Source organism: Branchiostoma belcheri, unplaced genomic scaffold (genome assembly GCF_001625305.1).
Source record: "Branchiostoma belcheri isolate BF01 breed outbred unplaced genomic scaffold, Haploidv18h27 scaffold81, whole genome shotgun sequence".
Classification (NCBI taxonomy): Eukaryota; Metazoa; Chordata; class Leptocardii; order Amphioxiformes; family Branchiostomatidae; genus Branchiostoma; species Branchiostoma belcheri.
The window spans coordinates 148,490-175,759 of NW_017804476.1; the positions used below are offsets into that span (position 1 = coordinate 148,490).

The 27,270-nt window shown below is 42.8% G+C and overlaps 3 protein-coding genes across 3 annotated transcripts in view; 2 read left to right on the plus strand and 1 right to left on the minus strand.

Moving 5' to 3' along the window:
• The first annotated feature begins 1,527 nt into the window (after window positions 1-1,527).
• On the plus strand, window positions 1,528-12,474 carry LOC109486543. The gene is made up of 11 exons (XM_019790380.1): window positions 1,528-1,795; window positions 4,260-4,356; window positions 5,093-5,208; window positions 6,049-6,262; window positions 8,709-8,865; window positions 9,504-9,561; window positions 9,703-9,828; window positions 10,417-10,642; window positions 11,155-11,231; window positions 11,483-11,619; window positions 12,222-12,474. Exons 1-11 carry the CDS (start codon window positions 1,715-1,717, stop codon window positions 12,472-12,474), a joined length of 1,542 nt encoding a protein of 513 aa, XP_019645939.1. The 5' UTR covers window positions 1,528-1,714.
• An 861-nt stretch (window positions 12,475-13,335) lies between these two features.
• Window positions 13,336-18,583, plus strand: LOC109486608 (putative defense protein 1). The gene is made up of 5 exons (XM_019790474.1): window positions 13,336-13,684; window positions 14,863-15,051; window positions 16,766-16,985; window positions 17,786-17,856; window positions 18,370-18,583. Exons 1-5 carry the CDS (start codon window positions 13,486-13,488, stop codon window positions 18,402-18,404), a joined length of 714 nt encoding a protein of 237 aa, XP_019646033.1. The 5' UTR covers window positions 13,336-13,485; the 3' UTR covers window positions 18,405-18,583.
• Window positions 18,584-18,757: 174 nt separating this feature from the next.
• The window catches only part of LOC109486591 (lanosterol synthase-like), a 13,448-nt gene continuing 4,935 nt past the window's right edge, over window positions 18,758-27,270 (minus strand). Inside the window, exons 7-22 of the mRNA XM_019790446.1 lie at window positions 27,038-27,173; window positions 26,382-26,490; window positions 25,918-26,036; window positions 25,189-25,286; window positions 24,924-24,951; window positions 24,643-24,699; window positions 24,165-24,236; window positions 23,694-23,744; window positions 23,261-23,410; window positions 22,751-22,847; window positions 22,253-22,358; window positions 22,034-22,099; window positions 21,753-21,833; window positions 20,421-20,600; window positions 19,671-19,749; window positions 18,758-19,508 (exon numbers count right to left, since the gene is read on the minus strand). Coding sequence (XP_019646005.1) covers window positions 19,368-19,508; window positions 19,671-19,749; window positions 20,421-20,600; window positions 21,753-21,833; window positions 22,034-22,099; window positions 22,253-22,358; window positions 22,751-22,847; window positions 23,261-23,410; window positions 23,694-23,744; window positions 24,165-24,236; window positions 24,643-24,699; window positions 24,924-24,951; window positions 25,189-25,286; window positions 25,918-26,036; window positions 26,382-26,490; window positions 27,038-27,173 — 1,570 coding nt within the window. The 3' untranslated portion in view covers window positions 18,758-19,367. The remainder of the gene's footprint in view (window positions 19,509-19,670; window positions 19,750-20,420; window positions 20,601-21,752; window positions 21,834-22,033; window positions 22,100-22,252; window positions 22,359-22,750; window positions 22,848-23,260; window positions 23,411-23,693; window positions 23,745-24,164; window positions 24,237-24,642; window positions 24,700-24,923; window positions 24,952-25,188; window positions 25,287-25,917; window positions 26,037-26,381; window positions 26,491-27,037; window positions 27,174-27,270) is intronic.

Consider the following 27,270-nt stretch of genomic DNA (forward strand, 5'->3'; position numbering starts at 1 on the left):
AATGAATAATGGGTAATTTGGTGAAAGAAAAATTCCAGTGCAAAAAAGAAACCCCGACAAAAAAGGCTAAAAACACGCCAAAAATAACCCAAACCCCTAACCTCTGCTTGGAGAGTAGAAGTTTCCTTCATATTACAAGTAACAACACGCCCAAGATGTTTGTTTAACACTACAGCTACAAAGATCGACAACTTTGAACTAGTTCTAGTGCAGTGTTTGCAAGACTCAATAGGCGTACACGTACCTGACTTTTTGAGTACTTAACTAGGGTGTACTGTCAACGACTCCAGCGTCCCTCTCTTAACAATTAAGCTGTCAATTATGAAATCAAGGCGTATCCCCGTTTCTTTGCAGTTCGGTCTGGTCTTCCGGGGTTCGTTTTACAACCCACACAAATTATAGACTCTAGAACCCCAGCCTTCATGAACAGTTTACTTTGTTAGGTTTACTGGCATTGGCCCTAATTAATTAGGTAGAAGTCTACCGTATTTGAAGTTGGCTCAAACTATATATAGTGAAGTTCTTTATTGCAAGTTCATGCCCGAAGGCTAATTTCAAACAGTCGAGTACAGAATGTATTGAATAATAGTATAAAACCACTCGCTAACTTGAAGTCTTACTTCTACTAATCTAAATGTCTATCTCTACTTAAAACTAATAACGTATGTATATGTGACAGAGAGATGATATGTAATACATACACAGGTGAGAAAAACATAGCAACTACCATTGCCAATTTAGACATACTCTAGTACGTTATATGATATAGGAACCTTCTATGTGGACCACCAAAGGTATGTGTACATATGCATTATATTGTGTGCATTCATGTACAATGTTTGTTCTTTAGCATAGTTATATCTACCTGGGCCTATATACTTAGTATTAAACATTCTTGTCTTTCAGAGTAGAAAGTCTATTACCCCCCCCCCCCAAACTGTGAATAGGATCGCCCATTCTCTGTACCCATTTGACAAGCGCGTATCTTTATCTTTAAGATCATAAAACGTGTGACGTAGGAGGTTTGAAGACTATCAACAGTAATGGTGCATCAAAACGTGTTGCACAAACTATCAAATAGCGCTAACAGCCTAGCGACGTGCATTTCATCATCATAAGGCCATGTTGATTTGATTATATGGATGACATCCTCTGGGAACCCCAAAACTGATGCGCGCGTGCGAATAAAAAAAAGTTTTGCAAAAAAAAAAGTTAGCTTTCACTATGAAATCTACGTGGTCATGAAGGTTGAACAAATGGCACAGAATATGTTATGGCGAATAATCTACTCTTCGAATTCATTTCTTTACATTTTTTTCCTTTGATTTTCCTTTTGATTTTGGCATTCTACGACATTGGTATCGTTTCTAAATGTTTTCCTTGCAACTTATGGTATATTTTTGCTCATTAAGCAACTGTTTTTCACGATTTACAGTATGGTTGAAAACTTTTTTTTTTTGGGAAACGGCCGAAAATTCATGCGCGGATGTCATCCATATAATCAAATCAACATGGCCTAAGGTCTTTAACAACCTTTGGCACTTTTTGGGCTCCACCCAGAGACCAATGACGAAGGGGGTATGTGTTGTAGCGTTGCTAACGTGGAGAGTATTTAAGTGGTAGGTTCCTCACGTACCGTTTAAACATCTAGGGATTTAGCCATCGCTCTAACGACTTTCTAGCCAGAGGAAAGTGGGAGGAAAATTGCGGAGAGATGCGTCTGTTGGTGCTGGTGTCTGTGTGTCTGTTGGTGTCCGTTTGGGCAGATGACACACCGGTGGATCTGACACTACAGGTAACGTAATACCGTCAGTTTTTAGTTTAACCGTTAGAAATTCAAGTTTGACGGCGAGAAGTTTCAAATTTGATGCGTGTATCTTTTTAGTGTGATTTTATCTTCATTTTACATTCTTTAATGAGATAGACGACTAGAAGTCGACAATAAGGCCATGTTGATTTGATAATATGGATGACATCCGCGCGCGCTTGAATTTTCGGCCGTGCCCCCCCCCCCCAAAAAAGTTTTCAACCACACTGTAAATCGTCCGAAACAGTTGCAAAATGTGCAAATATATACCGTAAGTTGCAACAAAAATATTGGAATACGATACCAATGTTACAGAGAAAGACGAAAATGTAAATGAATTTGAAGAGTAGATTACTCGCCCTACCATATCTCTGTGTCATTTGTTCCGCCTTCTTAACCACGTAGACTTCATAACTTTTTTTTACCAAAGTTTTTTTTATTCGCACGCTCGCGTCAGTTTTGGCGTTCTCAGAGGATGTCATCCACATAATCAAATCAACATGGCCTAAGTTGATTTTGCAATCAAGAGTGTCGTTTTTTTGACCAGATCAGCACTGGTATTGTACACACAGCTTAGTTACTGTATCATTTAGATTGCCGCTCTACCCTAAATGTAAAAATATGATTCATGAAAATGTAGATAGCGTTTTAGGAGGGCCTGCAAGGGGGGTTAGTGATTACGAATTACGCAAAATTTTCGCCGCCTATTTCGAATTACGTTAAAGTCTCAGAGCTGATTACGACTTTACGATTTGCGGCTAATGTCCAATTACGAATTACGTTGATTTTTGCGGAGGCTGCCTACGAATTACGAAGTCTAAAACGGCCTGATTACGCCTTACGAAAAAGGGCTTGCAGGCCCTCTATTAGAGCAAACAATGTCAGTACATGTATACGTAAGTGACAGAATACGAAGTGTCCTTTTTCAACTTTTGTCCCTTGATGTAAAACACCTGTACGTGTGTCGGAAGTTACTTGAACGCCGCACGTAAGTTTAAAACAAACATTTACCAAATGACGGTTTTCTGTCTTTGTGGTCGCCTTCAGGCCGACAGTGTGATTCTTAGTGTTATTTGCTGTTGCAAAGAGGAATTCTATAAAGGAATTCCTGAAGAATTAACTCTTTGCCAAAACGTGCGTTTTGCGCGGTCAAATCTGATGATCAGGTGGGGTCGTGTGGCGTAGCGGCAGAGTGCGCGACTCGGAACTTAGAGTCCCGGGTTCGAGTCCTGACATGTCACCGATCTTGTGCCCTTGGGAAAGGCACTTTACACGGCTTTCCTCACTTAGCTCAGGTGTAAATGAGTATTATCCTGTCATGTATTTGTCCCCTGTGTTGGAGGCGGCATTAATGTAAGTTGAAAAAACTTGAGTGTGTCGTCACCACGTCTGGTGAGTACATGTTGGAATAAAAAAAAAAATCTGATGAAACCAGGCAACCAACCAAACAAAGAAAGAAACCGTTAAGTTACAAATAGTTGTATACAATATTCTTTCAATAACCAAAAGTTTGCTGAATGCTGAAATTTACATATATTGACTCGGCACAAGTATACTATATAGGAATTCTATGAAGGGATTTCTAAAGGTGCCAAACGTTCGTTTTGCGATGTCAAATCTAATGAAACCAGGCAACCAAATACACAAAGAAGCCGTTACGTTACAAACAGGTGTATAACTTACAATGTTTTTTTCATTGACCAAAAGTTTGCTGAATGCTGAAATTTTCATATATTGACTAGGCACAAATATACTACATGTACGACCAAAAATCAAGAATTAATTGATTTCAAACATTGCTTTGAATTTCATATCTTGCTGCTTGATTTCAAATGATATATATACTCCAGTGCTAAAACAAAGTGTCATTAATCCAATGCTGTGCGATGTCAATTCTGATGAAACCAGGCGACCAACCAACCAAAGAAAATACCGTTAAGTTACAAGTATATGTGTACAATGTTCTTCCATTGAAATTTTGCTGAATGCTGAAATTTATATATATTGGCTAGGCAAAAATGTACTACATGTACGACCAAAAATCAAGAATCCATTGATTTCAAACATTGCTTTAAATTTCATACCTTGCCACTGGATTTCCAATGGTTTATACTCCAGTGCTAAAAAAATGTGTCAATATATATACAAGAACTTGACTAATTCCAATCCTTGACTAATATTGAAAAATTCATTTTTCTTATGCGCTTTGATCATCCTGTATTAAACAAACCCATCTCAAATTATATTTTTAACATCACAAAGAAACGAGAAGAAGCCGAACCTCTGTATTAGAGTAGTTTTTGAACTGTTGTAGTTATATTAGTAGTCCTGTTTGTACTACAAGCATGTATATATATATACTTTTACATCTGTTCACCTGTACTTAGCCCGATAGAGCATGAATGTACAATAAAGATATCTATTTATTCATCCAACGCTCTGTATTTCTCAGCCTGGTGAGAAAGGAAAAGACATCGTGGACGCCTGTATCGGGCGGATAAACCTGGCGCAGATCTTCCAAGATGACGCAGGCATGCTGCGTAGGATCGGTAAGTACTATGAGTGTACTAGTACTACTACTCTCCAAGCAGAGGTTGAATGGAAAGATTGTGACCTTTTTCTATGCCCCGTTTTTTTCTGACAGCCGGCCCATATACTGTCGGCCGGCTGGATACTGTCCGCCTGTTGGATACTATCTTTTTTGGCCACGAAAAGATCTGCTTGGAGATTAAGTACTACTAGTATTAGACATAACCGCACTCCCTAGAACAACGAATATGTCGGTTCTGTGATTTAGGAAGAATCGAAGATGAGAAACATTTTGTAACAGAATGTAAACTATACAAGAAAGAGAGAGCAGATCTGTATAATCTGATACAATCTATGTTCCCCTTCTTCATACATCTAAGCTGTACAGATAAATTTATATTTCTAATGAGCTTAGACAAACCTTCTATATTGAAACATACCTGTTCTTACCCTTTTCCATTACTAAGAAGCGAGAAGAAACCGAATTTACTTAATTACTTAATGTAGCCACTTAACGATGTATATATATTAATGTAACGTTATCTGTATTCCATCCTTTTGTTGTGCCCTGTACTTAACCCAGTGGGTATGTGTATACAATTAAGGTCTTCATTCATTATTTATACATTTTTCAAGTCATTTTCATCTTCAAAATTTTTCAAAAGTTCTGTTTGCCAAGTAGGAGCTACAAACCTTTTATTAACGCCCACGACACCCATGCCCACGCCTGTGTTTAACTTTGAACTTGACTTTCAGCGTGGGTGGAGTCCCAGTTCGGAGAGGCAGAGGGCGTTACTACTTGTATTTGGGGCGTGACGCCGACAATGTACGAAACAGTCTCTCCCAGCCAAGCTACCAAGGACGCCATTTTGGTGAGTCCGTTTCTATGGAAACAGATATCAACTATAGTTTGGAAAGGCTTCTTGAAAATAAAAATATAACGCTAGCTACTTATATACGAACGTGAGCTTGCTTTTCTATTGAATCCTGCATTGTCATTTCTATGTTAATGGTGGATACGAAGCTCAAGCAAGGTTTAAAAGTTTTTAACCTCCTTAATTGAAAAAAAAACTATGATAAAACTTGACTTTCAAAACATCGATTCTGATATCAAATACAATAATTCGGAGATCTCCTACCTCCGTGAAATTATATATGTAGAGTTTTTGTAAATGTTTTATTTTGGATTCGTCTCATTGATTATTATGGGAATAATGTCGGAAAAGCTATGTCACCAAAAAGTCAAGACTGTATCATGTTCGGGACAAAAGATACAAAAAACGCAAGTTCTGCTGCAGTACAAACTTTAGCCACCAGGAAGCCCATATTTGACCTTGACCTTCGTCTCCCTACGAGCTACCAACATACCAAATGTCACCACAACTCATAAAGGCGTTCTGAAGTTATGCTGGCTACAAATGTGCGGAAACACGCACACACAGACATGCACACACAGACATGCACACACAGACACAGACACGCACACACAGAGACCAAAAACAATACCTCCATTTCTCACGGAGGTAACAAGGATTTATAAATGAAGAATCGAATGAGACAGGTATTTCTTTTTGACACAACCGGTAAATTCTCACCTTGCTGACGTTTCGGTGTCTGTCAGACACCTTCTTCAGAGCTTCTGACTGGAGTACTGCATTTCTACCAACCTGATGAAATCATTTTCGGAAATGAAGTATCGGGTGTTTTTCCAGGAGGGTTTGGGGATAGACTGGGACCAGGTGGACGTGTCGGACCTGAACAAGCCGCTGTACTGCGCCCTGGCCGCCAGGATTCTGTTCGCCGCCTGTCAGACCGACCTGCCGCTTAGCCTCGACCTCCAGGCCGATCTGTGGGCCACCTGTTACAACACCCAGGGAAACATGCAGACGTACATCGACGCTGTGAACGAGCTGGAACAGGAGTCAGGTCAGGAAAACTTATTTCTATACTAGATATCCTTAACAACCACCAGCGTTTCCTTGAGTTATGTTGTCCACAAACAAAAACCACAAAAAAAAAAAAATACACAACTCTCTGCAGCAACGTAGAAACATGATAGGATAACAATTTTTACCTTTCACTTGGTTTCTATAACCGTTGCACACCTACCAAATATCATTAAGATCTATTCACAGATTTTCAACTTACGCCGCATACATCCATCCTCCCGAGGCAGGGTCGGTGGCGCGGTATTCTATATACCTTACAACCGATAGCTTTGCACAACTGAATTGTCTCTGATTGGCTGACAGCTACTTGAAGGCTACGTCATCTGGAGTAGAAAACTGGTTGTAAGGTATATAGAATACCACGCCGCCGACCCTGCCTCGGGAGGATGCATACATCGACAAATACACAAAAAGCCCGCTGCAGTTAGATTGGGAAAAGCCAGGTGAACCATTTTTGAGCTTGAACAACAACAGCTAACCACAAACCAAATATCAAAAAGATCCATCCACAAATACTGGAGTTATAATAGTGTTTGTTTTGCCTATTGTAACTTTTATTTTCTGTACGCAAACTCTTTCAATTCAGGGATTCTCATCCCTGCTGCAAGGTTTGCTTTTGGTGTTGAAATAAACTATCAATATCAAAATAACGTTGACTTGCATACAGACCCACACCACAGCTGCTACACTAGGCCCAAACCGCATACATACCCTTCTGACGAAGGCAAAAAGGGAAAACAATACATGCAGACCTTTCGGTGACATTTTTTCATGTCAGGCGCCTTCTTTGCAAGAACGCTATAGGGTACAAAACAGAAAAAAATTATATTTCTTATGAAACTTGACAAACCATGTATCATTAGTTCTATATGCTCGTACATCTATAACTGCGTCAAGAAGCGAGAAGAAGTCGAACAATGTAAATAGTAGATCACATTAGTATGTTTAGTTAATGTATCATTGCTGTATCCTTTTCCCTGTCTATTCATGACCTGTACTTAGCTTGGTAGAGCACAAACGTACAATAGAGGTCTTTCATTCATTGAATAGCAAACGACGTTTGCAATACAAAGGTATCGAGTGCTCAGCCAATATTTAAGACCTTTGAGCTAGAACGTTGTGTTGACGTCTTACACTTGATTGCTAAAGGTGGAGTCCGTTTGGCCAGAAGGCGGGGCCGGCCTAATTCTTGTGTTCACCGAATATTTTACTCAGCAACCTCAGCACGTCATGTGAAAAGAGGCACCATAACTGCGTCATTGTTCTTTTATTCCTGACTGCATGCTACATTTAGACTCTGTACTTTGACCGCATAGATATGAAGAGTAAACTTTGAATTATATTAATGATACGTTAATTTCACGACCATAACCATTTATTGCGTTTGGTAGCCTGGTATCCAGACTGATCGTGGTCGGGGCCGAAAGAGCTCTGTCCCGCCCGCCTCACATAGGTTTCCCGGTGTGTATTTGACGAGAGATTGATTAGCTCTCCACCGTGTTGGGGGAAACCAAATCCCCAAGCATACTGTCTCTTATTAGCGTAACTCTCCTACCGGGACGGTCTGTTGCACTGGGCGGGGGAAGCTATTAGAGCCCCCGAAGGCACAACCTGCCCGAACACCCCAATACCCCCAATCACGTAAGACTGGATACCAGGCTATCCGTTTGGGCGCTGAGAGATAGGTTAATTTTCGTCTGCTTAACGTAAGCACCATACGCGTCGTTCTTAACAAAGAAAAAAAATACTTATAAGACCTCAAACCTTGACGAATGGATACTCAGAACTTCAAGCTACTTTTTGTACGCGGCTCCAACCGCCATTGGAGTGTTGTTGGCAACGGCACGTGTGAAACAAACATATAAATTCTTAACGCTATATCAAGTACGAATAAAAAAGTAACGGCCTTATTCCAACACAGCATATGCATGTAACGTTACAACGTATAGTATTTATGATGGGTCGTTTGGCGTTGTCAGTATGTAGTGGCATGTCTGTGACTGAGACAAAAGCCAAGGTTTCTTTTTTTCTATTCCAATATTTCTTACAAGACATGGCGGCGGCACACTCAAGTTTTTCAGACTTATTTTTATGCCGCCACCAACGCAGATAAACGTATGAACGGACAACATACCATTGTCACCTGAGTTAAGTGAGGAAATCATCGTAATGTGCCTTTACCAAGGGTGTACAATATCGGTGGTATGGCAGGATTCGAACTCGGGACCTCTTGGTCACCGAGCCGAACGCTCTGTCGTGTAAAGTGCCTTTCCCAAGGGCACAATATCGGTGGCATGGCAGGATTCAAACTCGGGACCTTTTACACGTAGTTCCGAGCCGAACGCTTTGTCGTTACGCGACACGACCCCACCCTCTTCTGCGACTGGTATCTCACATACACGTTTGCCTGTTGTTTCTCGCAGAGTGTAAGATCCCCGGTATGGACATGGTGTTTGTGCTGGACGGTTCCGGCAGTGTTGGAGCGGACAACTTTGAGACGGTGAAAGACTTCGTCTCGTCCGTAGTAGACGCGTTCGAGATCGGACAGTCCCGTACCCGTATCGGTGTGGTACAGTACAGGTACGCCACTCTATCATTCACCAGTTTCCCATTCCCATGACGCATTGCGCCTGGGGGTAAACCTTCCCAGGTTGCATAGCGCCTTGTGATCTGAATTATGTGTTCCTGTGGTGTTTTACATTCGTGATGGCAGACACTAAAACACTGAACATCTGTTGAATTAGTTCGATCAATATAAAACAATCTTCTTTTCTAATGGCAAACAGAGTAGCGTTACCACTGTAATGTTCCATGTTAAAAAGGCACAAATTTCATTCCCTATTTGTTGTCAGATTTGACCCATAGTGAGCATAAAATGCCCCAAAGCCTCAAAATACACGGAAAAACATGATACATTCCTGCGCTATGGAACCTGGAAGATTTTACCACCCCCCTCCCCCCAGTCGCAATGCATCCTAGGAATGAGAAAATGGTGAATACCTTGCCATCTAGTGAAATCCTGCTTTTTGCTTCTACTTCTCTCTCCGCCATTCTCTTCTATGTTTCTTTTAGTCGGATCTTTTGCCCTGTAGCGTCCAACTTGTCAGTGCGACCCTTCTCTAACAGTCAGGTCTTGAATGCTGATGAATTTCAGTTTTCGCAAGCGTATAGACCATGAACAGACGTGTTCATGTTCTGCTCTCTATTTTCCTCTGCAGCAACGAGATCCAGAATGAGTTCAACCTGACAGAATATGGCAACAAACCGGATGTACAGGTGAGACTCTTGGATGTCCATAGCCGGAAGTGACGTCGTTATACCACGCGAATGACTTTCAGCTAACCAGTGTAGTTGCAGATGCTATTTCATCCGCTTTTAAAGCAGTTCAGTGATCTTGCCGATTTCTTCCCTGTTCAGTCCGCCATCGGCAACATCACATACCTACAAGGCAGCACGTACACAGGCGCCGCCTTGCGGTACATGACAGACGTCAGCTTCTCTTTGGAGGCCGGTGCGAGGCCTGCGTACCAGGCTATCCCTAAGGTACTCTATGTTTCTAACCTGGGTACCATCCTGGTTTGTTGGTGCGATTGACAACAAGAATGGTAGTGGTTCTTTAGGATGCATCGACGTCTTCAGATTGGTAACTTCATTTGGCAAAAACACTAGTAATTCTTCTCCAAGGTTATATGTAGTATAAGATGTCCATGTATATGAGTAGTGGATTAAGTACTGAACTTCAGGTCTGAGCGTTGAAGTTGTTACGCCACGCGCGGATTATACTTTGGACTTGACTTTTTCGCAAACACGTGAAGTTTTTAGCCTCTACCAGGCTTCGGGGGGCAGCTGGCAAGAGTAGAAATCGGCCAAATAGAGAGATAACATGCCAGGGGAGTTGGTCTATTGGAGAGAACAGTTTGCCGCTCCTATTAGATAACGATTAGTGAACTTCAAAGATGTGGCGACTCCGCACAGGCTTCGGGAGCGGCAAACTGTTCTCTCCAGCAGACCAACTCCCCCGGCATGTTATCTCTCTATTTGGCCGATTTCTACTCTTTCCAGCCGCCTCGCGAAGCCTGGTAGAGACTCGAAGTTATAACCCATATCCACATCATATGCGTCTGCCAACAGGTCGGTATCGTTGTTACGGACGGCGAGGCCACAGACAATGTCCGGGGACCCGCCGACCGTGCACACGAGGCCGGGATTAACGTGTTCGCCATCGGGATCGGGGGCTACGACCGCCGCGAGCTCAACCAGATCGCCACCGACCCCGACGCCACACACGTCTTTGCCGTGGACAACTTCGCCGCCACTGACTACATCAAGGATGCTCTGGAGGGAAGGACGTGCAAAGGTACAGAAAATATCAACAAACAAACAAACAAACAAACAAACAAACAAACAGATATCTAGAGGGTCAATATGTAATCCTTAGATTGACGGCGACATTTTTCTGGTCAATCAGTCATAGAAGTCACTTATATATGTTCAATAACTTTTTTATAACTTGGTTAGAATTAGTATTATCTAATGTCTTGGGGTGGTGGGACTTCGGCGCACTGTTATGTCAACTCTGTGTATTTATATGTTAGTTGTATTTTGTTGTGTGGGGCTGTTAAAATAAGTTGTACACTTGAGTGCAGTGCCACTCTGTCCTTGTTACTGTTTTGTTGTGTACTGATGAATAAAACAAACAAACAAACAAACAAACAAACAAACAAAAAACCAAACAATTCGGTACCACGTTGAGAAGCATTTGCGTTGGCTGTCTGTAGTTTATGTCAACGTTTTTGACATTAGAAGATGTGACAATGTTGTTCTTGTGCTACTCTCCTTGTTCTGACGTGTTTTTCCGTTTCTCCATAGAGCCGGCTCCCGTGCCAGTTGGAGAAAACGTGCAGGGTGACCTACCCCAGGGGACGCTGCAGTTCCTGTCATTCAAGGTAGGAGGCACTTTTTCAGCTTCTCAGGAACCATATGAGTAGACATGTACATAGTAGACATGTACATAGTATCCCTACTGACTGTCCTTCCAGTAGGGTCGCCTAAAAGTCAGTATCATGAGAGTCGTGGCAGCTTTCTTAAGTACGGTATCATTTCCACTTTAAGTAGACTTTTTTTTTAGAACAAACACTTATTGTCTACAGAAATAAGAAACCATGCCAACAGTTTGAATTTCTTAATTTTCCCTCAGGTTAAGATCCGACATGGCATGACGTTCAAGTTGAAGATGCGGGTCGGCAGTGTGAACTTCTACCTGTCTATCCGGATCCGGAACCCCAACCGTGCTCTGTACGACTTCCGTCTGCGCACCCGGCCCAACAAGATGAGGTCAGGCAACAAGCAGATATTGGGGGGCTTTTATTTAAGATGTCGGAGAATATCTTCAAACGGGTGTTTGGTGGGAAGATCACGCCTTTTTCCGACCCCAGTCTGTTTAATTTAAAGTTGAATGGAAGCATGTTTAAAAAAAAGTTAAATCAAATTTAAAACACAAGAAAATGTCTTCGCCTAGAGCTTTCGACCAGTCATTTTGGTCTTCCTCAGTAGACTGACCCAGTGAGGCTCTACCTTTGACCAAGTGTGACGTCAACACTGGGTCAAAGGTATCTGGTAGACAATATCGGCCCCCGTCGCGGTTGAGTCAGCACGTACTAGTACATGGACGGCCAAGTCTTGTATAATAGCTTTGACACGCTTCCCAAGATCCACTGTCCCGTCAACAGCGGTCTTGGGCAGCGGACTAAAGCTAACAAGACCTAATCTCAATGCAGATCCCTTTCTGTGGCAAGACAGTATCCATTAGCCAGAGGAGTTTGTACGCCATCTCTGGCTAATGGATACTGTCTTGCCACCGAAAGGTATCTACTTGGAGAAAAGATTGGACTCTAGGCTATGTTAGATTCCGACATCATGTTTTTCTTCTGCCCCAGGCTTGACATCTTCATCCCGCCGAGCCGTCTGAGGGAGATGCTGGGCCGGGAGCGGCGGCAGGCCGTGGTGGATGATGACGAGGAGGTGGAGCTGTACGCCTCGCTGGAGGGCGTGGACGGGACCAACCAGTTCGACCTGGAGACGGACGAGGGAGACACCGCCGACCCAGCCTACCTGGATAACGGCTCTCCCCGGGCAGCCGCCGGCGTGCTGACACTGGTCATGCTGCTCCTCACGGCTATCATGCAGTAGTGTGGTGGTTCAGTGCTGCCCGATTCAGTGCTGTCCGATTCAGAGCTGTCTGATTCATGATCACTGCTGTCCGATTTAGTGCTGCCTGCATTCGTTGTTGTCTGATTCATTGGGCTAGGGCTGTTGTCTACTACGCATACTATGGCCTACAAAGAGATTAAAACACTGAAATGTTATGATCTTTCGTGGTTTTCCTTAAGTCATCTAAAAACCTTTGATATTCAATTTGAGTTTACTTCTCTGTGTGTAAAATATACAATGGGCCTATGATGTAGGATGAATTTGTTGCCTTTACGATAGAACATAATTGCGAACGACTACGGCCTTGTATTTTCTGGTCGCTCAAAGGCGCTCCTATCCTCCTCCCGACCTAGAACCCCATCCAGTTTGTCTTTGTACAAGCTATCGATGTTAATTCTATTTTGTTTTCATAATAAAACAAAGGCAGCAACTATTCCGTGTGACTGTTTCCCGTTTTTCATTGCTTTTCATGAATATTGTTTCAAAATGTTAGTCGTAAGGAAGTGTTGCTAAAGAGTCTGTTTAGCGTATGTAAATGATTCGTATTTGTAAAAAAGCAATCCGGAATTCGAGAAAGCAAGGGCCAGAAAATATCCATAAAGATCCTTATCTACTAATTGCAAACAACATCACATTTTTGGTTTTACAGACGATAGAGGTTTACACAAAATCAACTTTTAATCGATATCTGCGTGTTGATATTATCTTTTTTATTCCAACATTTAATCACAAGACGTGGTGACGACACACTCAAGTTTATTTTTGTCTGAATTAGTCTTGATATTTGTGTAACTGAGGATCCATGTACACACACCACTTATCCGTATAATCAGTGGACTTTCCTCCGTTGTCGCACTGTAAAAGCTTCAGACCTTAGCTAGGTGACTAAGTCATTCACTGAGGTACACCGCAGTATAGGTGTGAGACGTAGCGCCTCCTCCTTCAAGTCCTTGTTGATACCTTTATCCTTTGCGTGTGAGTCTTAGAAACATGTACGTGGTTCTTGTGCTGGCCAGCGCCCTGTGTGTGTGTACGGCGTTCCCGTTCGGCGCTCCCAAGGGCGCGTGTGTGGACATGACGCCCGGGCACATCTACTTCAACCTGACCAGGGTCTCCCCTCAGGGCACGGCCAGTCCGTACAGAATCACCGTGGGGTCGAACCAGTACATGTCAGGAGAAACTGTCAAGGGTAAGTGCTAGCCTGCGCACAGTGGCCGCAGCCCCTCTAGTGAGCGTTAATCTCATGCTCGTTGCCAGGATTTTGAATGGGGGGGGGGGGGTCTTCCCACTGCTTGAGGGGACCTTGAGCGCCATAGGCGCGAGGTTCCTAGGGGGTCCAGGGGCATGCTCCCACGGAAAATTTCGAAATTTTGAACCTTCTAAAATGGCATTTCGTGCGTTTTTGAGAGGATTTTCAAGAAAAAATCAGAGATAAATTTTTATTCAATGACAAAGGGAGCAGTTTTTCTACGATTCCAGTCCATCTTTTCAAGAAAAATCTTGGACCTTAACATAAAAAGTGGACCAAAAAGTGGACCCTTGAGCCTTAATTGTGGGGAGTTCTTCCCTGGCTACGGGCATGAATCTATACTAGCGTAGCTAGATCGCAGTGATTTTTATGAGATTTGTATTGGGGGTAGAACTGTATCTGCCCGCCAGAAATTCTGCACAGGGTCTCGAGGCTACGTAGGTACACTTTTGTGGTCAGCAACGATTATAGGTTGTGGTCTATATTCGGCTGGCGAGATACTCGTGTACTATTCAACCATAGAGTCAGGCAGTTGGATCATTCAAAGTATAGGACTAAATTTGAGTTGGAAATATTATGCACACTCCTACAAATCTTTTCAATGTACTAAAACTCTACTAGTAACTACCTCTGCTGTATCTACATTTGTAGTGCACGTGGTGCAACTACCGTAACAATACCCAAGGTAAGAGGGGAATAGGAGTATGGCGTTACTATCTAATATCCAAGCAGACACTTCGGTGGCAAGATAGTATCCATTGGCCAGAGGAGTGTCCCTTCGCCACCGCTACACTATGCGCTTCAGGTTTTTCAGAGGGCAAACTTTACGGCAAAAGTTACGGGACAATACAATAACAATCACGATCGGCAAACACGTAACGTACATCACATGCCCTACAGTGTACACACTCACGCGCCTCCAAATCAGATAAAAACTGTGGACTTTCGTCTGTCCTTACAAAATTGGAGCCTTAGACCAACATTCGAGCCTAGAAGCAACCCTGGCCAGGTCATTCTGACTAAACGCTCGAAGACGAAACTTCAGGAGTGTTGTTGTAAAAGCTGCAACATTTTTAAGATCTTGAATCCTACTCTAGTCGTAAGGAATATGCTTGTAGTTGTTGTGTTGGTCGGGGTTCTGTCCCTGTGTAACGCCTATCCGAACGGCGCTCCTAAGGAAGCGTGTGTGACCATGACGCCGGGGCATAAGTACGCCAACCTGACCAGCGTGCACCCACAGACCACACCGAGCCCGTATCAGGTTATGGTCGCCTCTAACCAGTATAGCCCCGGAGCCACGCTCAAGGGTAAGTATGCGTGTTACCTTCGCCAAGAAGGTTATGTTTTCAGTAGCGTTTGTCTGTCTGCGAACAGCATAACTCAAGAAGCTTTACATGCATTGTCATGAAACTTGGTAGGTGGGTAGGTCTTGATGAGACCTAGAAATGATTAGATTTTGGGCTCCCTGGCGGCTTTCGTTGGTACTGCAGCAGAAATTCCGGTTCTGATATCTCATGATCTGGACATGCTAGGGTCCCGAATTTTGGATGGTAGAGAGCGCTTGGCTCCAGGTTAATCTGGCTAATACCCCCTCCCCCGTCTTTTTTTTTTAAACAACCCTCATGAGATGATCGGGTAGATTGTTAAATCACCACGAGCTAGCATTTTCATACATTTCTTTCTGTTGTGTGAATGTCTAAACACTAAATAGGATGGCAGATTCCTTGCCATCCACCACAACACTATATACTAGTATATATCTAATGCCCCTCCCCCTTCTGTGGTGATCTCACTAGTCACGGTGACTCAGCACAGCATGCAAAAAACTGGGGGTTTTGGGGGGGGGTCTTTGGGAGCTTTTATGTGCTGTTTTCTGATTGCAAATAGACAACATAGCCGGCCTGGTTGAATCATAGTACCCCCGTTTTAGAACTGGGCTAATCAGAAAACAGCCGAAGGCCACCAAACGTTAACCCCCAGTTCTATAAACCTGCTACGGAGGCTAAATTCAGCAAGTCAGTCGGTTAAAAGAGTGAAAGACCGAAATGTCAAAAAGCTATTCCAGCGTATTTTAGGACTTTGTCTTACCTTGGGTCAGCAGAACCGCCAATCATAACTGCAGCAGGTGACTAGATTATGCAATCACGGGGCTAAAGGTCAACTTGTTTACATTTGAAAACCTTGATTCAATACAAAGGTCCAAATGGATGCAAAGGTCCAAAAAGATTTGTTCTGATATCAAAATTACTAGTAGTAATCAGGTACTAGTATTTTACAAACATGACTATTCAGACAGTGGAGACATTGAAAGCGTTAACGTTGTATCAAAATTTTACGCAACGATTTCTATACATATACATTTGTATTTTGCAATGGTAAATATGCCCCGCTATTTGCCGGAATTGTATCATTAAAATGGGGAAATAGAAATGTTTTCAACCCTAACAACCCCAACACCTTCTCCGACAGACACACCAGACAGAGGCATCTACTGTCCACCCTCAGAACAAGAACAAAACGATTTCAGAACAGCCCGATTCATGGATTGTTTATATGACCCACCTTTTAAACCAGCAGTAACAGTGATAGCAAACACTACGTATGATCATGGAACGCTGAGACTTGTATATATCCGATTTGTATATATAATGTAGGTTTTAAAATCACTTCCCTTAATTACTTTTAATGTGGTCAAGTATGTACTTTTTAGTGTTTTTTAAAAACTTTCATTGCTGTAAAACACGCAATTCAGCCTGTGGCTGCCATGTGTTTTTGACGAATAAACCTTTCATTCATTCATAACAATGATCTCAACTGAACTCTAATCCTAACCCTAACTCTAACTCTAATACCAACCCTAACCCTAACCCTAGCCCTAAACACCTGGACTCTCACGTATGTGGCAGCTCAAGGATTTGGCTCAACACCGGTTGAGAGAAGGTTGGTATGCCCTGGTATAGATGACTTTTTTCAGTCCTGTTTCGACATAGTCGCGTTCAGTGTCCTCCTTCCATGTTTCAGTCATGATTGTGGGCCCAGCGTTCCAAGGTTTCCTGCTACAAGCTCGCCACAACGGGAACGCCGGTCCGGTCGGGTCCTTCTCCAACGCGCCCACCAACACCAAGGCCGTGCAGTGTACCGCTGAGAACGACAGCATGACACACGCCAACCCCAACACCAAACAGAACATTACCCTCACCTGGACGGCGCCTTCTGACGCCAGGGCCGACATCATGTTCATGTAAGTACCGGTACTACCGAAAAATGAAACAATAAGTAGAAAGGCCAAAAATGAAATAATAACTAGAAAGGCCGGCATTTGCTCGGGAGCAAATGCAGCAGATGGCTTCACCACATCCCCCGTACCAAAAATAGACCTATCCCCTCCTGCACAAATGGACTGTTCCTAAATGAACCCTGTCCAATATACTAGTATTAAGTGTCCCAATAGTCTATACCCCCGTGCAGCAATGGAATCTTCCAACGCCTTCTGCTGTTGGAACATGTAGAACTTGAATCTCTTTAAAGAAATGGCAGGATTCGGAGAAGGAGAAACATGAGAGAAAGCAATATGTCTTCTGAAGCCATAATCACAAAAATGTGTTTGAAATTTAGTTCATTTGTGTCGATGGGATTTTTCTGTAACAGGATTAAATTTACTAGTAACTGCTATTTTCAACAGAGAAACTGGACCAATTTTTTAAATAATTAACACCAGTTTTTACCAAGGAATCGGCGGCTTCCATGACGTCACTTTATGCAGAAAAAACACGTGAACAGCGCGAATCAAAAGTTGCTTATAGTTTATGGCGTCCCCCGTCTGTTATAACCTTGCTACACAACCTCTGTGTTCACTTCGGATATCGTAATTCTTTATACCACCGCACAAAGTAGCATTACTACACAAAGTTGCTGGTTATCACTGCGAACGATATGTGGGCACTTATGTCACAAATATCTATATATTTTCTACTACCTTTACGAATATTGATCGTATATTCTCTACTACGTTTCAATACATTATGGCCGTTTTTTCCCCAGTGCTACCGTTGCGCAGGAAAAGAACGTGTTCTGGTTGAACAACACATCCCCCATGGTTACTCTGGATCAAGGTAGGTCAACATACAAACTCTTTTTGGCGACGTCTCTGGGAGGAGCCTAATGGTACAGTACTAGTATTGTGTGCAGTTCACAAGAATTCTAGGAATTGTACAGGAATTTTGTTCACAGGCATGGAATGTCCACAGGAATGTCTCCCAGCTCTGTTTGCTGACACACATTCCTAAAAAAAACCTTGGGAAAACCTGTCTGCCCTGGATGCTCTGCTTTCTGTCACCTCGGGGCTCGTTCACTATTCACTCAGGGGAGGGGAGGGTACCAAGGCTTCCTCAAAATCATGAAATCATGGCAGTGCCATGCAAAGAATAACCCTAACAACAACCAAATGTATGTTTTCATTGCTAGTCTTGTTATATTTGGACGAAGATGGAAACTAAATCGCCTCTTTGTTGTGACGAGTAGCTTGGCTGCTGACTGCTATGAAGTAAAGATACCTGGTAATAGCCACTCCTAACATCGACTTAATAATCTGTTCTTTTTTCTTTTTGTCCTGAATATCATTCCAGGGTACAAGAAGGAGGTGTCAGGAAACCACGTATGAAAGCATGCATGATGTCCATATGGTCAGGCACTGAAACGTCCCATTCTAGCACTTCTATTGTAAGATCAACGTGAAATCTTGACATGATAATTCTCTTATCGCTGAACAAACATACTCTAAGGTACAAAACATGTAACTGGTTATGTTAGTCTTCCCCATATAAAAATTACCGTTAATTTAATCGACAGTGGAATATCAGATGGTTAACAAGCCATTCCCCTACATGTATGTGCCTGTGTACTTAATATGAAAGTTCATCTGTGCTGGTAGTAATCATAGTAAAATGTTAAACTTAATTTCAACACAAGGGTTACACAGAGATCAAATTTTCAACGACCGCTGTCGCCTTCATCAGGATAAGTATACTATAAACTCCCTGGCACTTTTGATCGTAACATATCCGTTAAGCGAACTACCATGCTAGGACCAACAACCGTGTAATAATTTTTAAAACATTTATTGCTGTATATTACAGTGTTCTCAATAAACAATATTAAAACAGTATTGTTTCACATCTCTTACCTTTTTGTTTACCCTTTTGTCCGAATTGCTATAAATAGGTTGACTAGGAATGAGCCTGTGTGGGGATGAGATTTTAGCAGATGTTGATATAAACTTACAACAAGAAGAAAATATTATTTGATTTGACAAATTTCAGCCAAATTGATTGACTGATTTTTGGAGTACATTCGCTGTTGGGGAGAATGATAGTTTGGGACAAAATTTCTAATCGTCATGCCTGCATTTCCTTTCTAAAAGTAGGCTCAACTGACTAATTGTTATGGCGACAAACCATCTCCTTAACCATATGAAATCAACTATCAATTGCAACAAGTTTAACGAATCAACAAAACTAACAAGCAATTTGATAAATATCACTATGCAGGAGTCCTTAACAAAGTGAAGTTGATGCAATGTTTTCTTTGTAGTAGTAGTTGTTGTTGTGATGTTGTTTGGTCACTGCTAACTCTTGGCAGCGCCCCCTGCCAGAGCACTGTGGGGGTACAGGCGGCAGAACCTTCCCAGAGCCCAGATTGTGAAGACGTTTCTATAGCTGGTGTAGCTGATGGCACAGGACTTGTTAAAGACTCCGCAGATATTCTCCTGAAAATACACGACACATAAATATGAAATTTTCAATGGATTGGTGTCATTCTACCATATGAAATATGAATAAAATAATGCATCTGGACTGGAAATGGAAACATGCAACCTATCAAGCTGGTAGCACATTTTTAAAAAAATGATGCAATGAAGTCAGCTGACCTGTGGCCAATCACCATTTTCCATTTGTCTATCCATAAGGAATTTAACTGCCGGTTCCATCACGCTAAGGTCTGGGTACCTGGGAAAAGAGTTTTATAAAAAAATGTGAAAAAAACAACAACAACTAATGATCGCTAAAATGAGCAGCATATGCAATTCTAGATGAAACTTTCAATAATCTTATCTCAGGCCAAGCGTCCAAACAATAGTCAAACACACAGAAGTTGTCCAGTTTTCAGTGGAGGGGATAATTGTAACAGTCGATAGTGTAGGAGCGCCATCTAACAAAAAAGGTAAAAATTGCACCCTCTCCTTGGTACTGAAATACCATCTGGACAGTGCAACAGCAACTTCACAAAATGCATGCATGATGATACCCACTAAAAGGACCCTTTCCCATTAATTGATGTTATTAATTGATGCTAAATGTGCATTTTACTCTCCAAAACCTAGCAAATGATAATTCAGGCGAACATTTTTTATGTACCGTAATATTGTATAATGAGGTTATTGATTAACGTTAAATGTGCAAAGCTACTTTAATGACGTTTATTGGATTATTGCTACTAGTATTATTAGTATTAATAGAACTTTTTTTTCAAAGTAGTTAGAAGTAAATGTAAATAGTAGTTATAATGTTTGTATTTTACATTGAGGACTCCGGGTAGAGTAGCGGTTGTATTGTCACGAATTGGAGGTTTCTTGAACAAACAAACAAACAAACAAACAAACAAAAACCGTAACGCTCACCTGACCGCCATGAGCCCCAGCAGTGCCCAGCAGGTGTTGACCACCTGTGCAGAGTCGCTCTGCACGTATTTCCGCTCCTCGCACGACTCGAAGTTCTCCCCCCACCCCCCGCCTGCCTCCGCCTTCATCCGGTGGGACGTCAGGAAGTTACAGGCACGAGTCACGGCCTCGGTAGCGGTACTGGAGTCAGGGGGGTATCAAATCTTTTTTTGATGTTGTATGGCGTAGCGGCAGAGTGCTTGACTCGGAACCAAGAGGTCCCGGGTTCGAGTCCTGACATGCCACCGATCTTGTGCCCTTGGGAAAGGCACTTCACACGACTTTCCTCACTTTGCTCAGGTGAAAATAAGTACATGTATTGTATTGTCCCCTGTGTTGGTGGCGGCATTAATATAAGTTGAAAAAACTTGAGTGTGCCGTCACCAGGTCTTGTGATTACATGTTGGGATATATTAAAAAAATCTTTTTTTCTATTCCATTTATTGCAAGAAATGGCAAATGCACACTCAAAGTTTGTCAACTTATTTTTATGCCGCCACCAACATAGACAAACGAATGAACGGACAACAGACATACTCATTTTCACCTGAGTAAAGTGAGGAACTTAAAATTCGTGTAAAGTGCCTTTCCCAAGGGGACAAGATCGGTGGTATTGCTGGATTCGAACTCAGGACCTCTTGGTTCTGAGCTGAATGCTCTTTCGTTATGCCACACAACCCCATGGTGGTATCAAATCTGTCAGGAGGTATACACACTAGCCTCTACCAGGCTTCATAAAGCGGTTGGAAAGAGTAGAAATCGGCTAAACGACAGATACCAGGGGAGTTGGTCCACGCCAAGAGAACAGTCTGCCTGTTATTTGGTCAATTTCTACTCTTGTCAGCCGCTTCCCGAAGCCTGGTAGAGACTAGTACATAACATCTGTATCCATAATATCACCAGGGTCCATAATATCGCCACCTTGAGAAACAGTGTGCTTAAAAGATATTTTTACTGCAATATACTTTTGGTATGCACTCCTTCACACATCAAATGTACATACCTAGGGTATGTTGCAGTAAAATTATCTTTAAGCACACTGTTTCTCAAGGTGGCAATATTATGGACCCTGGTGATATTATGGACACAGATGTTACAAGTGTCCAATCAGAGTGTCGCTTTGTGGTTACTTTTTATCCTTTTAGTTTTGTGTTTCAAACATACTAGGTCAATCGCGGAGTTTGTAATGTTTTCCTGTTATCATAGTGCTGTAATGAAAACTTTAAGACAAAATGAAATCTTTTTGCAATACCTGTGTTTAAGCGTCATCTATTTACCCATAAGGAAACCTACCCTAAGTCGTATCTGTGTCCCATACACGCCATTGCCTCTAACCCGAACCACGTCCCGTACGTAAAGCACACGCCCCAGGAGCTAGAGAGGAAATGGGGAGCAGTTATACATAAAATGCAAGTCTTCCCTATTTGGGGTACCGGTAGGAAAATATAGCCAAAATCGTAAACTACCTTAACTACCGTTAAATTTTACCAGTCTTCCAGTCCATGCTTTTACATCATTTCATCATTGGATACTCTGTTCCAATCATGTTTGAGAACTAAAAAGCTTATGCATACCCTTCCCATGATCCATCGCTCCGCTGCAAACCAATGACGTAGTCCAGGCCTTTCCTAAGTGTATCTCTGCAGACAAAAAGAGATGTAGACATTGTAAGACTTTAAGGAAATACAAACTTGCTGATCGAATCTAAAAATGCACAAATATCAGAGGGGTTTGTGAAGCATTAGATAATCAAAGTAGGACTTAAAAAGTAATAAAAGTAGGACTTTTTTTACCTGATCTCCTCTGCCCTGTGGTTAGGGTACTGGTCCTGGAAGTGTTTGAGCGCCTGCATGACGGCAGACGTGCACTCAACGTACGTGTAGTCTATCATGATGTCACCTAGCAATGGGAGAATAAAGAAACTCATTATGTTTACCAAAGGAAAACATATTGTTTTTGCTACGTTTCTTCTTCTTCTTCCGTTCCAAACACTAACCTCTGACCTGGCCAATGACCTGATTCGTTGATGACTCTCACCATGGTAACTGGTGTTGGGTTACATAATGTTGCAATTTTATAGTAGGAGGGATTTAGACTTCTATCTGAGCGTATATGTGAATGTGTTTGAGTAAGAATTAACAAAGCAGACCATATGCAAAGGTAAACATTATACATTTGATTTGCAAATGTCACCTTTCTAGTTCATTGGAAAGTAAAACTGTCACCAGCAAATGCTACCTGCAAATTATATTGTAAGATCACTTGGTTGGTAAGAACAATTTGTTTCTTACCAAAGACTTCTGACGGATTAAGTAGTTCCAGCAACTTCCCGCCCCTTTTGGTCTCGTAGGTAGCGAAGCCGCCATCACTGTTTCTCATGTTCAGTAACTGTGGGGAAAAAGACCACTCAATGAGAACATGTGTAAGACTCCTTCTTGATGTTTTATGAGCTATTAAAGCATGGCTTCTTAGATCACCCCTGTACATGGGCTCTGACGTCAAAAGTGGTATTTTTCCTGCACCATATGTGACTCGTTCATAAGATAAACTTATTTTTATTATCATAATTACTTTACCGTGTGTTTGCGTTCAAGATATAAGAAAAAAAATGCATGCACATGCAACTCCTATCCAATAGACTAGCCCCCTGCTGTAGTGATTGCACAACTGCGTGGCCCAAGGGTTACTGAACCGGAGATGTGCACCGCCCAATGCACCACCTGGTGCGGGAAGGACTTTAACTAACGAGCAACTCCAAATAGATAAACATGTCTGCCATAGTTCCCACTCATGACCCGTACCACGTCGACGGCGTCAAAGATCCTCTGGTCGGGTGCGGGGTCCTGTAAGCCCTGACACCGCTCCTGTAACATCATCATGGACTTCAGACCTTCCGCCGTGCAGTCCGTCACGATCCACCCGCAGTCACGCGTACTGAATGGGAAACCGCCCTGGGTACAGCGAAAACATTCAAAATAATTTACATTTGGAATGACCTAAAAAAAGTCTAGTCTCCTTCGCAGACTTGTGGGGCGGTGGCCATTGATTTTTTTCGTGGAGCGACAAGACTTATGCCGTGGAGGGCCGTGCAACCGAGGGAGTTTGTCGGGGAGCGAGTTTGTGTTAGGCCGTGAAAAACACTCTCCCTGACAGACTCCCTTGGCGCAGATGAAACCGTGTCGTAGATCAAATAGTATTGTTCTCTAAAACACATTGCAAAACAATCATACACACCTTGTTCATTTGCCTGTAGTATGTCTCATAGTCGGGTGGATTGTCAGGAATCTAATTATAAAGAAAGGAATAAAGGAATGTTACTATTATATATTTTTGGTGAAGAGGAACATCTTAGGCACGCACATGTAGCGCAGATCTAGAGTGCATTGTTATAACTGTTAGAAATACCGCCTGATTTCTGAGCAACTTGAAGTTGATGCAGTCTTAAGGGGGGGGCCTGCAAGGGGGGGGGTCCCGACAATGCTCTACGCTGAATTCGGAAACTTCTCGATTACGCTTTACGATAAATTCCAAGTGGCTACAACGCATTGGCGAATACGCTCTACGGAAAAGGGCTTGCGGGCCCCCTTAAGGGGACGTCGTTGCCATCCATGCCCGAAAAACGTTATGATAATAATCACGATACTGTATTTGCCGCCATTGCGTCTTAAAGCTCGTACATGTAAACCTATGAAAAAAACGACCAACCTGTGTGAACCTAAGGAAGTCGTGAGCCCGATGGAGACACGAAGTGAACTCTTTTTCCTTTTCTGCTTCGGCCTGGAGAAAAACGTATAATACAGTAAGCTTCTACTTGTTAATTACTTATCTGACACCAACTCCCCTCACCTTTTTCACTTACACAACGTAGGGCATGGTTGGTCAATCTCCCACAGCAGAGCTATCCCGCGTCAAATACGTTAGCCTCAGGATAGGCTATATATGCCGCGGACGCATCACTGCCTCGGGAGGATGTGGTTGGTATACGTATTTAGCATTATAAACTATAGTTTCTACCGACATAGTGGGCCTAAGTAGTCACACCATTTAGACAGAAGTAATTTCTGGCTATGCTCGGCAACTGGTCGAAAATCAAATACTTTAATTCTATACCTTCTAAACGCTACAACGCACATAGAAATGTGCTCAGAACGTGACAGTGGGATATGTTATGAGTACCACTCACTTCGAGGAAGGCCTGCACCACGAAGGCCGTGTCCCACAGCTGGGAACCGTTCGTACCCTGGAGCGGGAAAATCACGCTGGTGTTAGGAACAAACTGAACTGAATAAAGGCTTCTGATGACAAAGAATAACCGCAAAATGGAACACAGGTTAGTTATATGCAGGAAGTATCTTTAATTAGGAAAAAAGTTTTAGATGACGTTTTTCTATGTGTGTGTAAAAGATCTTAGACAGTGATACATGCAAACATCGATGGTCTCAAAGTAAACATTTCTTTAGTTACCTGCATCTTCATGCCATCCAGACCCAACCTATGAGAATGATAAGCATGCATGCTTTAGGTTCCAATTGTGTCATGTATGATATTTTTTGTGTGAAAATGTCCTAAAATGAAATTGCTCATTTCAACTGTCTATGATTACTTCAATCTTTGAAAGTTGATTGGTGACTACAGAGAACTTAACACTAACACGGTTAAAGATTTTTGTCACTGTCTGTAAACATAAATAAACAAACAAACAAACAGCACTTCGTAGTGCATACCGTACCAGAGATAGTCGGCGACCCTGGACGCGTGCTCCCGGAAGGCAGGGGAGGTGGGACCGTCGGCGTGCCAACGGACCAGCATCTGGATCACCTTGGAGATCTAAGAAATACAGTTCAAACATCACGTTATGTTTTTAAACCCTCATTGTTTTTATGAAAGTATTCCTGTTCATGACTGTTAATTAAAGCTTGGGAGTTACAAAAAAGAAAACACTAGACGCCAGAATGTGAATGTGCTCAAACATTGATAGCTCTTAAAACACATTATCATATAGCCAGGCGACGTCGACCAATGATAACCCTCCATTTCCCATCGACCATCAGTCCCTAACCTCAAAAATTGTCGATTATTAGAATAGCCGACCACTTTTTGGGCCGTACCATTATACAGGGGACAGGGCACTTACAGTTAGTAGTGTTAAGACTTTTAGATCTATTAAACATCGTATTGTAGTTTATTTTGAAAAATTTATTTGAAAATACAACACAATTAAAAAGATATAAATAAAATTCAAACACCCCTCACCTCTGTATGGCTGTAACTCGAATTTGTGTCAAATAACTGCGTAAGTTGGATAGGCTGGTTCACTATGCTCACTCGGTGGTTTATTCGGTGGTTATCGCATCTGACCAGGGATTATCTCACCATACACACCTCGGTGCGCGGCATTTACCATTTATTAATAACAAGAGTGGCAGGTTAAAGATCATGTTGTATTAAAGCCCCCTACCGGCCCGATACTGATGCATTTGGTGAAGCTGTCGTCGGCCTTGATGTGATCATACAGCTCGTCTATCGCCCACTGCCTCAGACTGGAGCTGTGCCACGACTCGTACAGGTTAATCCCAACTGAAAACAAATAAAAATGAGAGAAAATTAGCATATCGGTCCATTTCTGGGGCCTAAGATCCGGTGATGGTCTTTCAGCACCAAGGACAGGGACAGTCTAGTAGCCTTGGAGAAGTGTAGCCTCCTTCGCAGACTTGTGGGGCGGCGGCGTTAATTTTTGGGGGGAGCGGCGCGAGTTATGCCGCGGAGGGTGTTTGCATCACATTGGTTCCAGGGAGAGCTATGTAGGGTTGCCGGCCGGAGCTTGTACATGTATTGCGTGCGATCTACGTTTGATCAGAAAATACCCCCCACCCCCTCAAAAAACAACCAACCCCGGAATGCCTGAAGGCTAGACCACCGTACCGTAAGCCAGGTTGAGGAGCCAGCTGTGAGGAGTGTACACATCACAAGCAGCCACGTTGTTCCTCTGTGCCGGCCAGTTGATTCTCTCATAGTCCTCGAGGTACAACTCCTAGAAAAGGGGGTAAAAGTTGTTTCTTAATTACATCCGTATGTAACGTACTTTGCTTTCTAGAACGTTAACTCTTTATTGTTTTCTTGGATGTTGAAGAACGCCTTTGTGTTTATATCGTGTTCCTGTATAATGCTGGAGTCACATTTTCAACGGGGCCCGTGCGGCATGTTCCTGATCTAGACGCTGGCCAGCGTCATGAAGTTGGGTGGATGCCGGCTGGTCACAGCATGTTAGGTTACGGCTTCGTCCCGGCGTCTGTTTCTGGCCGGGACCCGGGGTGGTTTTAAGTTTGATTTAAAATCAACTCGGCGCCCGCACGGGCCCCCAAAAAAGGCCGGTAGCCATTGGGACCCCGCCATTCCCCGTTCGGGTCCTGTCCTAGAGTTAAAAAAAACAGCCTGCCGGGGCGCCCCGGTTTTGAAGTGTGACCTAGGCATAATTAGGTAGATTTCTTTGGAATGAAGGAGAAAGAAAGGAAAGAGGAAGGTGAAGAATTTATGCAGATAATTTCAAAGTAATTAGATTATCAGCAGTGCTTTCATACTTTTCTGAGTTCTCTGATCAGAGGGTCCACTTCAGCGGTGAGCTGCACGGCGTAGCAGTAACTCATGGGGAGGTAGACCTGTCTACAGTGGCACCATAACGTGGACGGGTGGGCAGGCGTCCAGGTGGGCAACAGCCTAGGAAAAAGGCAGAGGGAGAAAGGAATAATACGACTATCTCCTGTATATTTGTCATCCCTCTCTTAGGGTTCTTCGCAGACTTGTGAGGCGGCGG

What these genes read in the sequence shown, in the direction of transcription:
- LOC109486543 (XM_019790380.1), top strand. Translation starts at nt 1,715, where the DNA reads ATGCGTCTGTTGGTGCTGGTGTCTGTGTGTCTGTTGGTGTCCGTTTGG. An exon ending in AGGCATGCTGCGTAGGATCG is followed by an intron (nt 4,357 to 5,092) that starts GTAAGTACTATG and finishes CTTGACTTTCAG; the next exon opens with CGTGGGTGGAGTCCCAGTTC. An exon ending in TGCAGTTCCTGTCATTCAAG is followed by an intron (nt 11,232 to 11,482) that starts GTAGGAGGCACT and finishes ATTTTCCCTCAG; the next exon opens with GTTAAGATCCGACATGGCAT.
- LOC109486608 (XM_019790474.1), top strand. Translation starts at nt 13,486, where the DNA reads ATGTACGTGGTTCTTGTGCTGGCCAGCGCCCTGTGTGTGTGTACGGCG. An exon ending in AGGGCCGACATCATGTTCAT is followed by an intron (nt 16,986 to 17,785) that starts GTAAGTACCGGT and finishes TTTTTTCCCCAG; the next exon opens with TGCTACCGTTGCGCAGGAAA. An exon ending in CATGGTTACTCTGGATCAAG is followed by an intron (nt 17,857 to 18,369) that starts GTAGGTCAACAT and finishes ATATCATTCCAG; the next exon opens with GGTACAAGAAGGAGGTGTCA.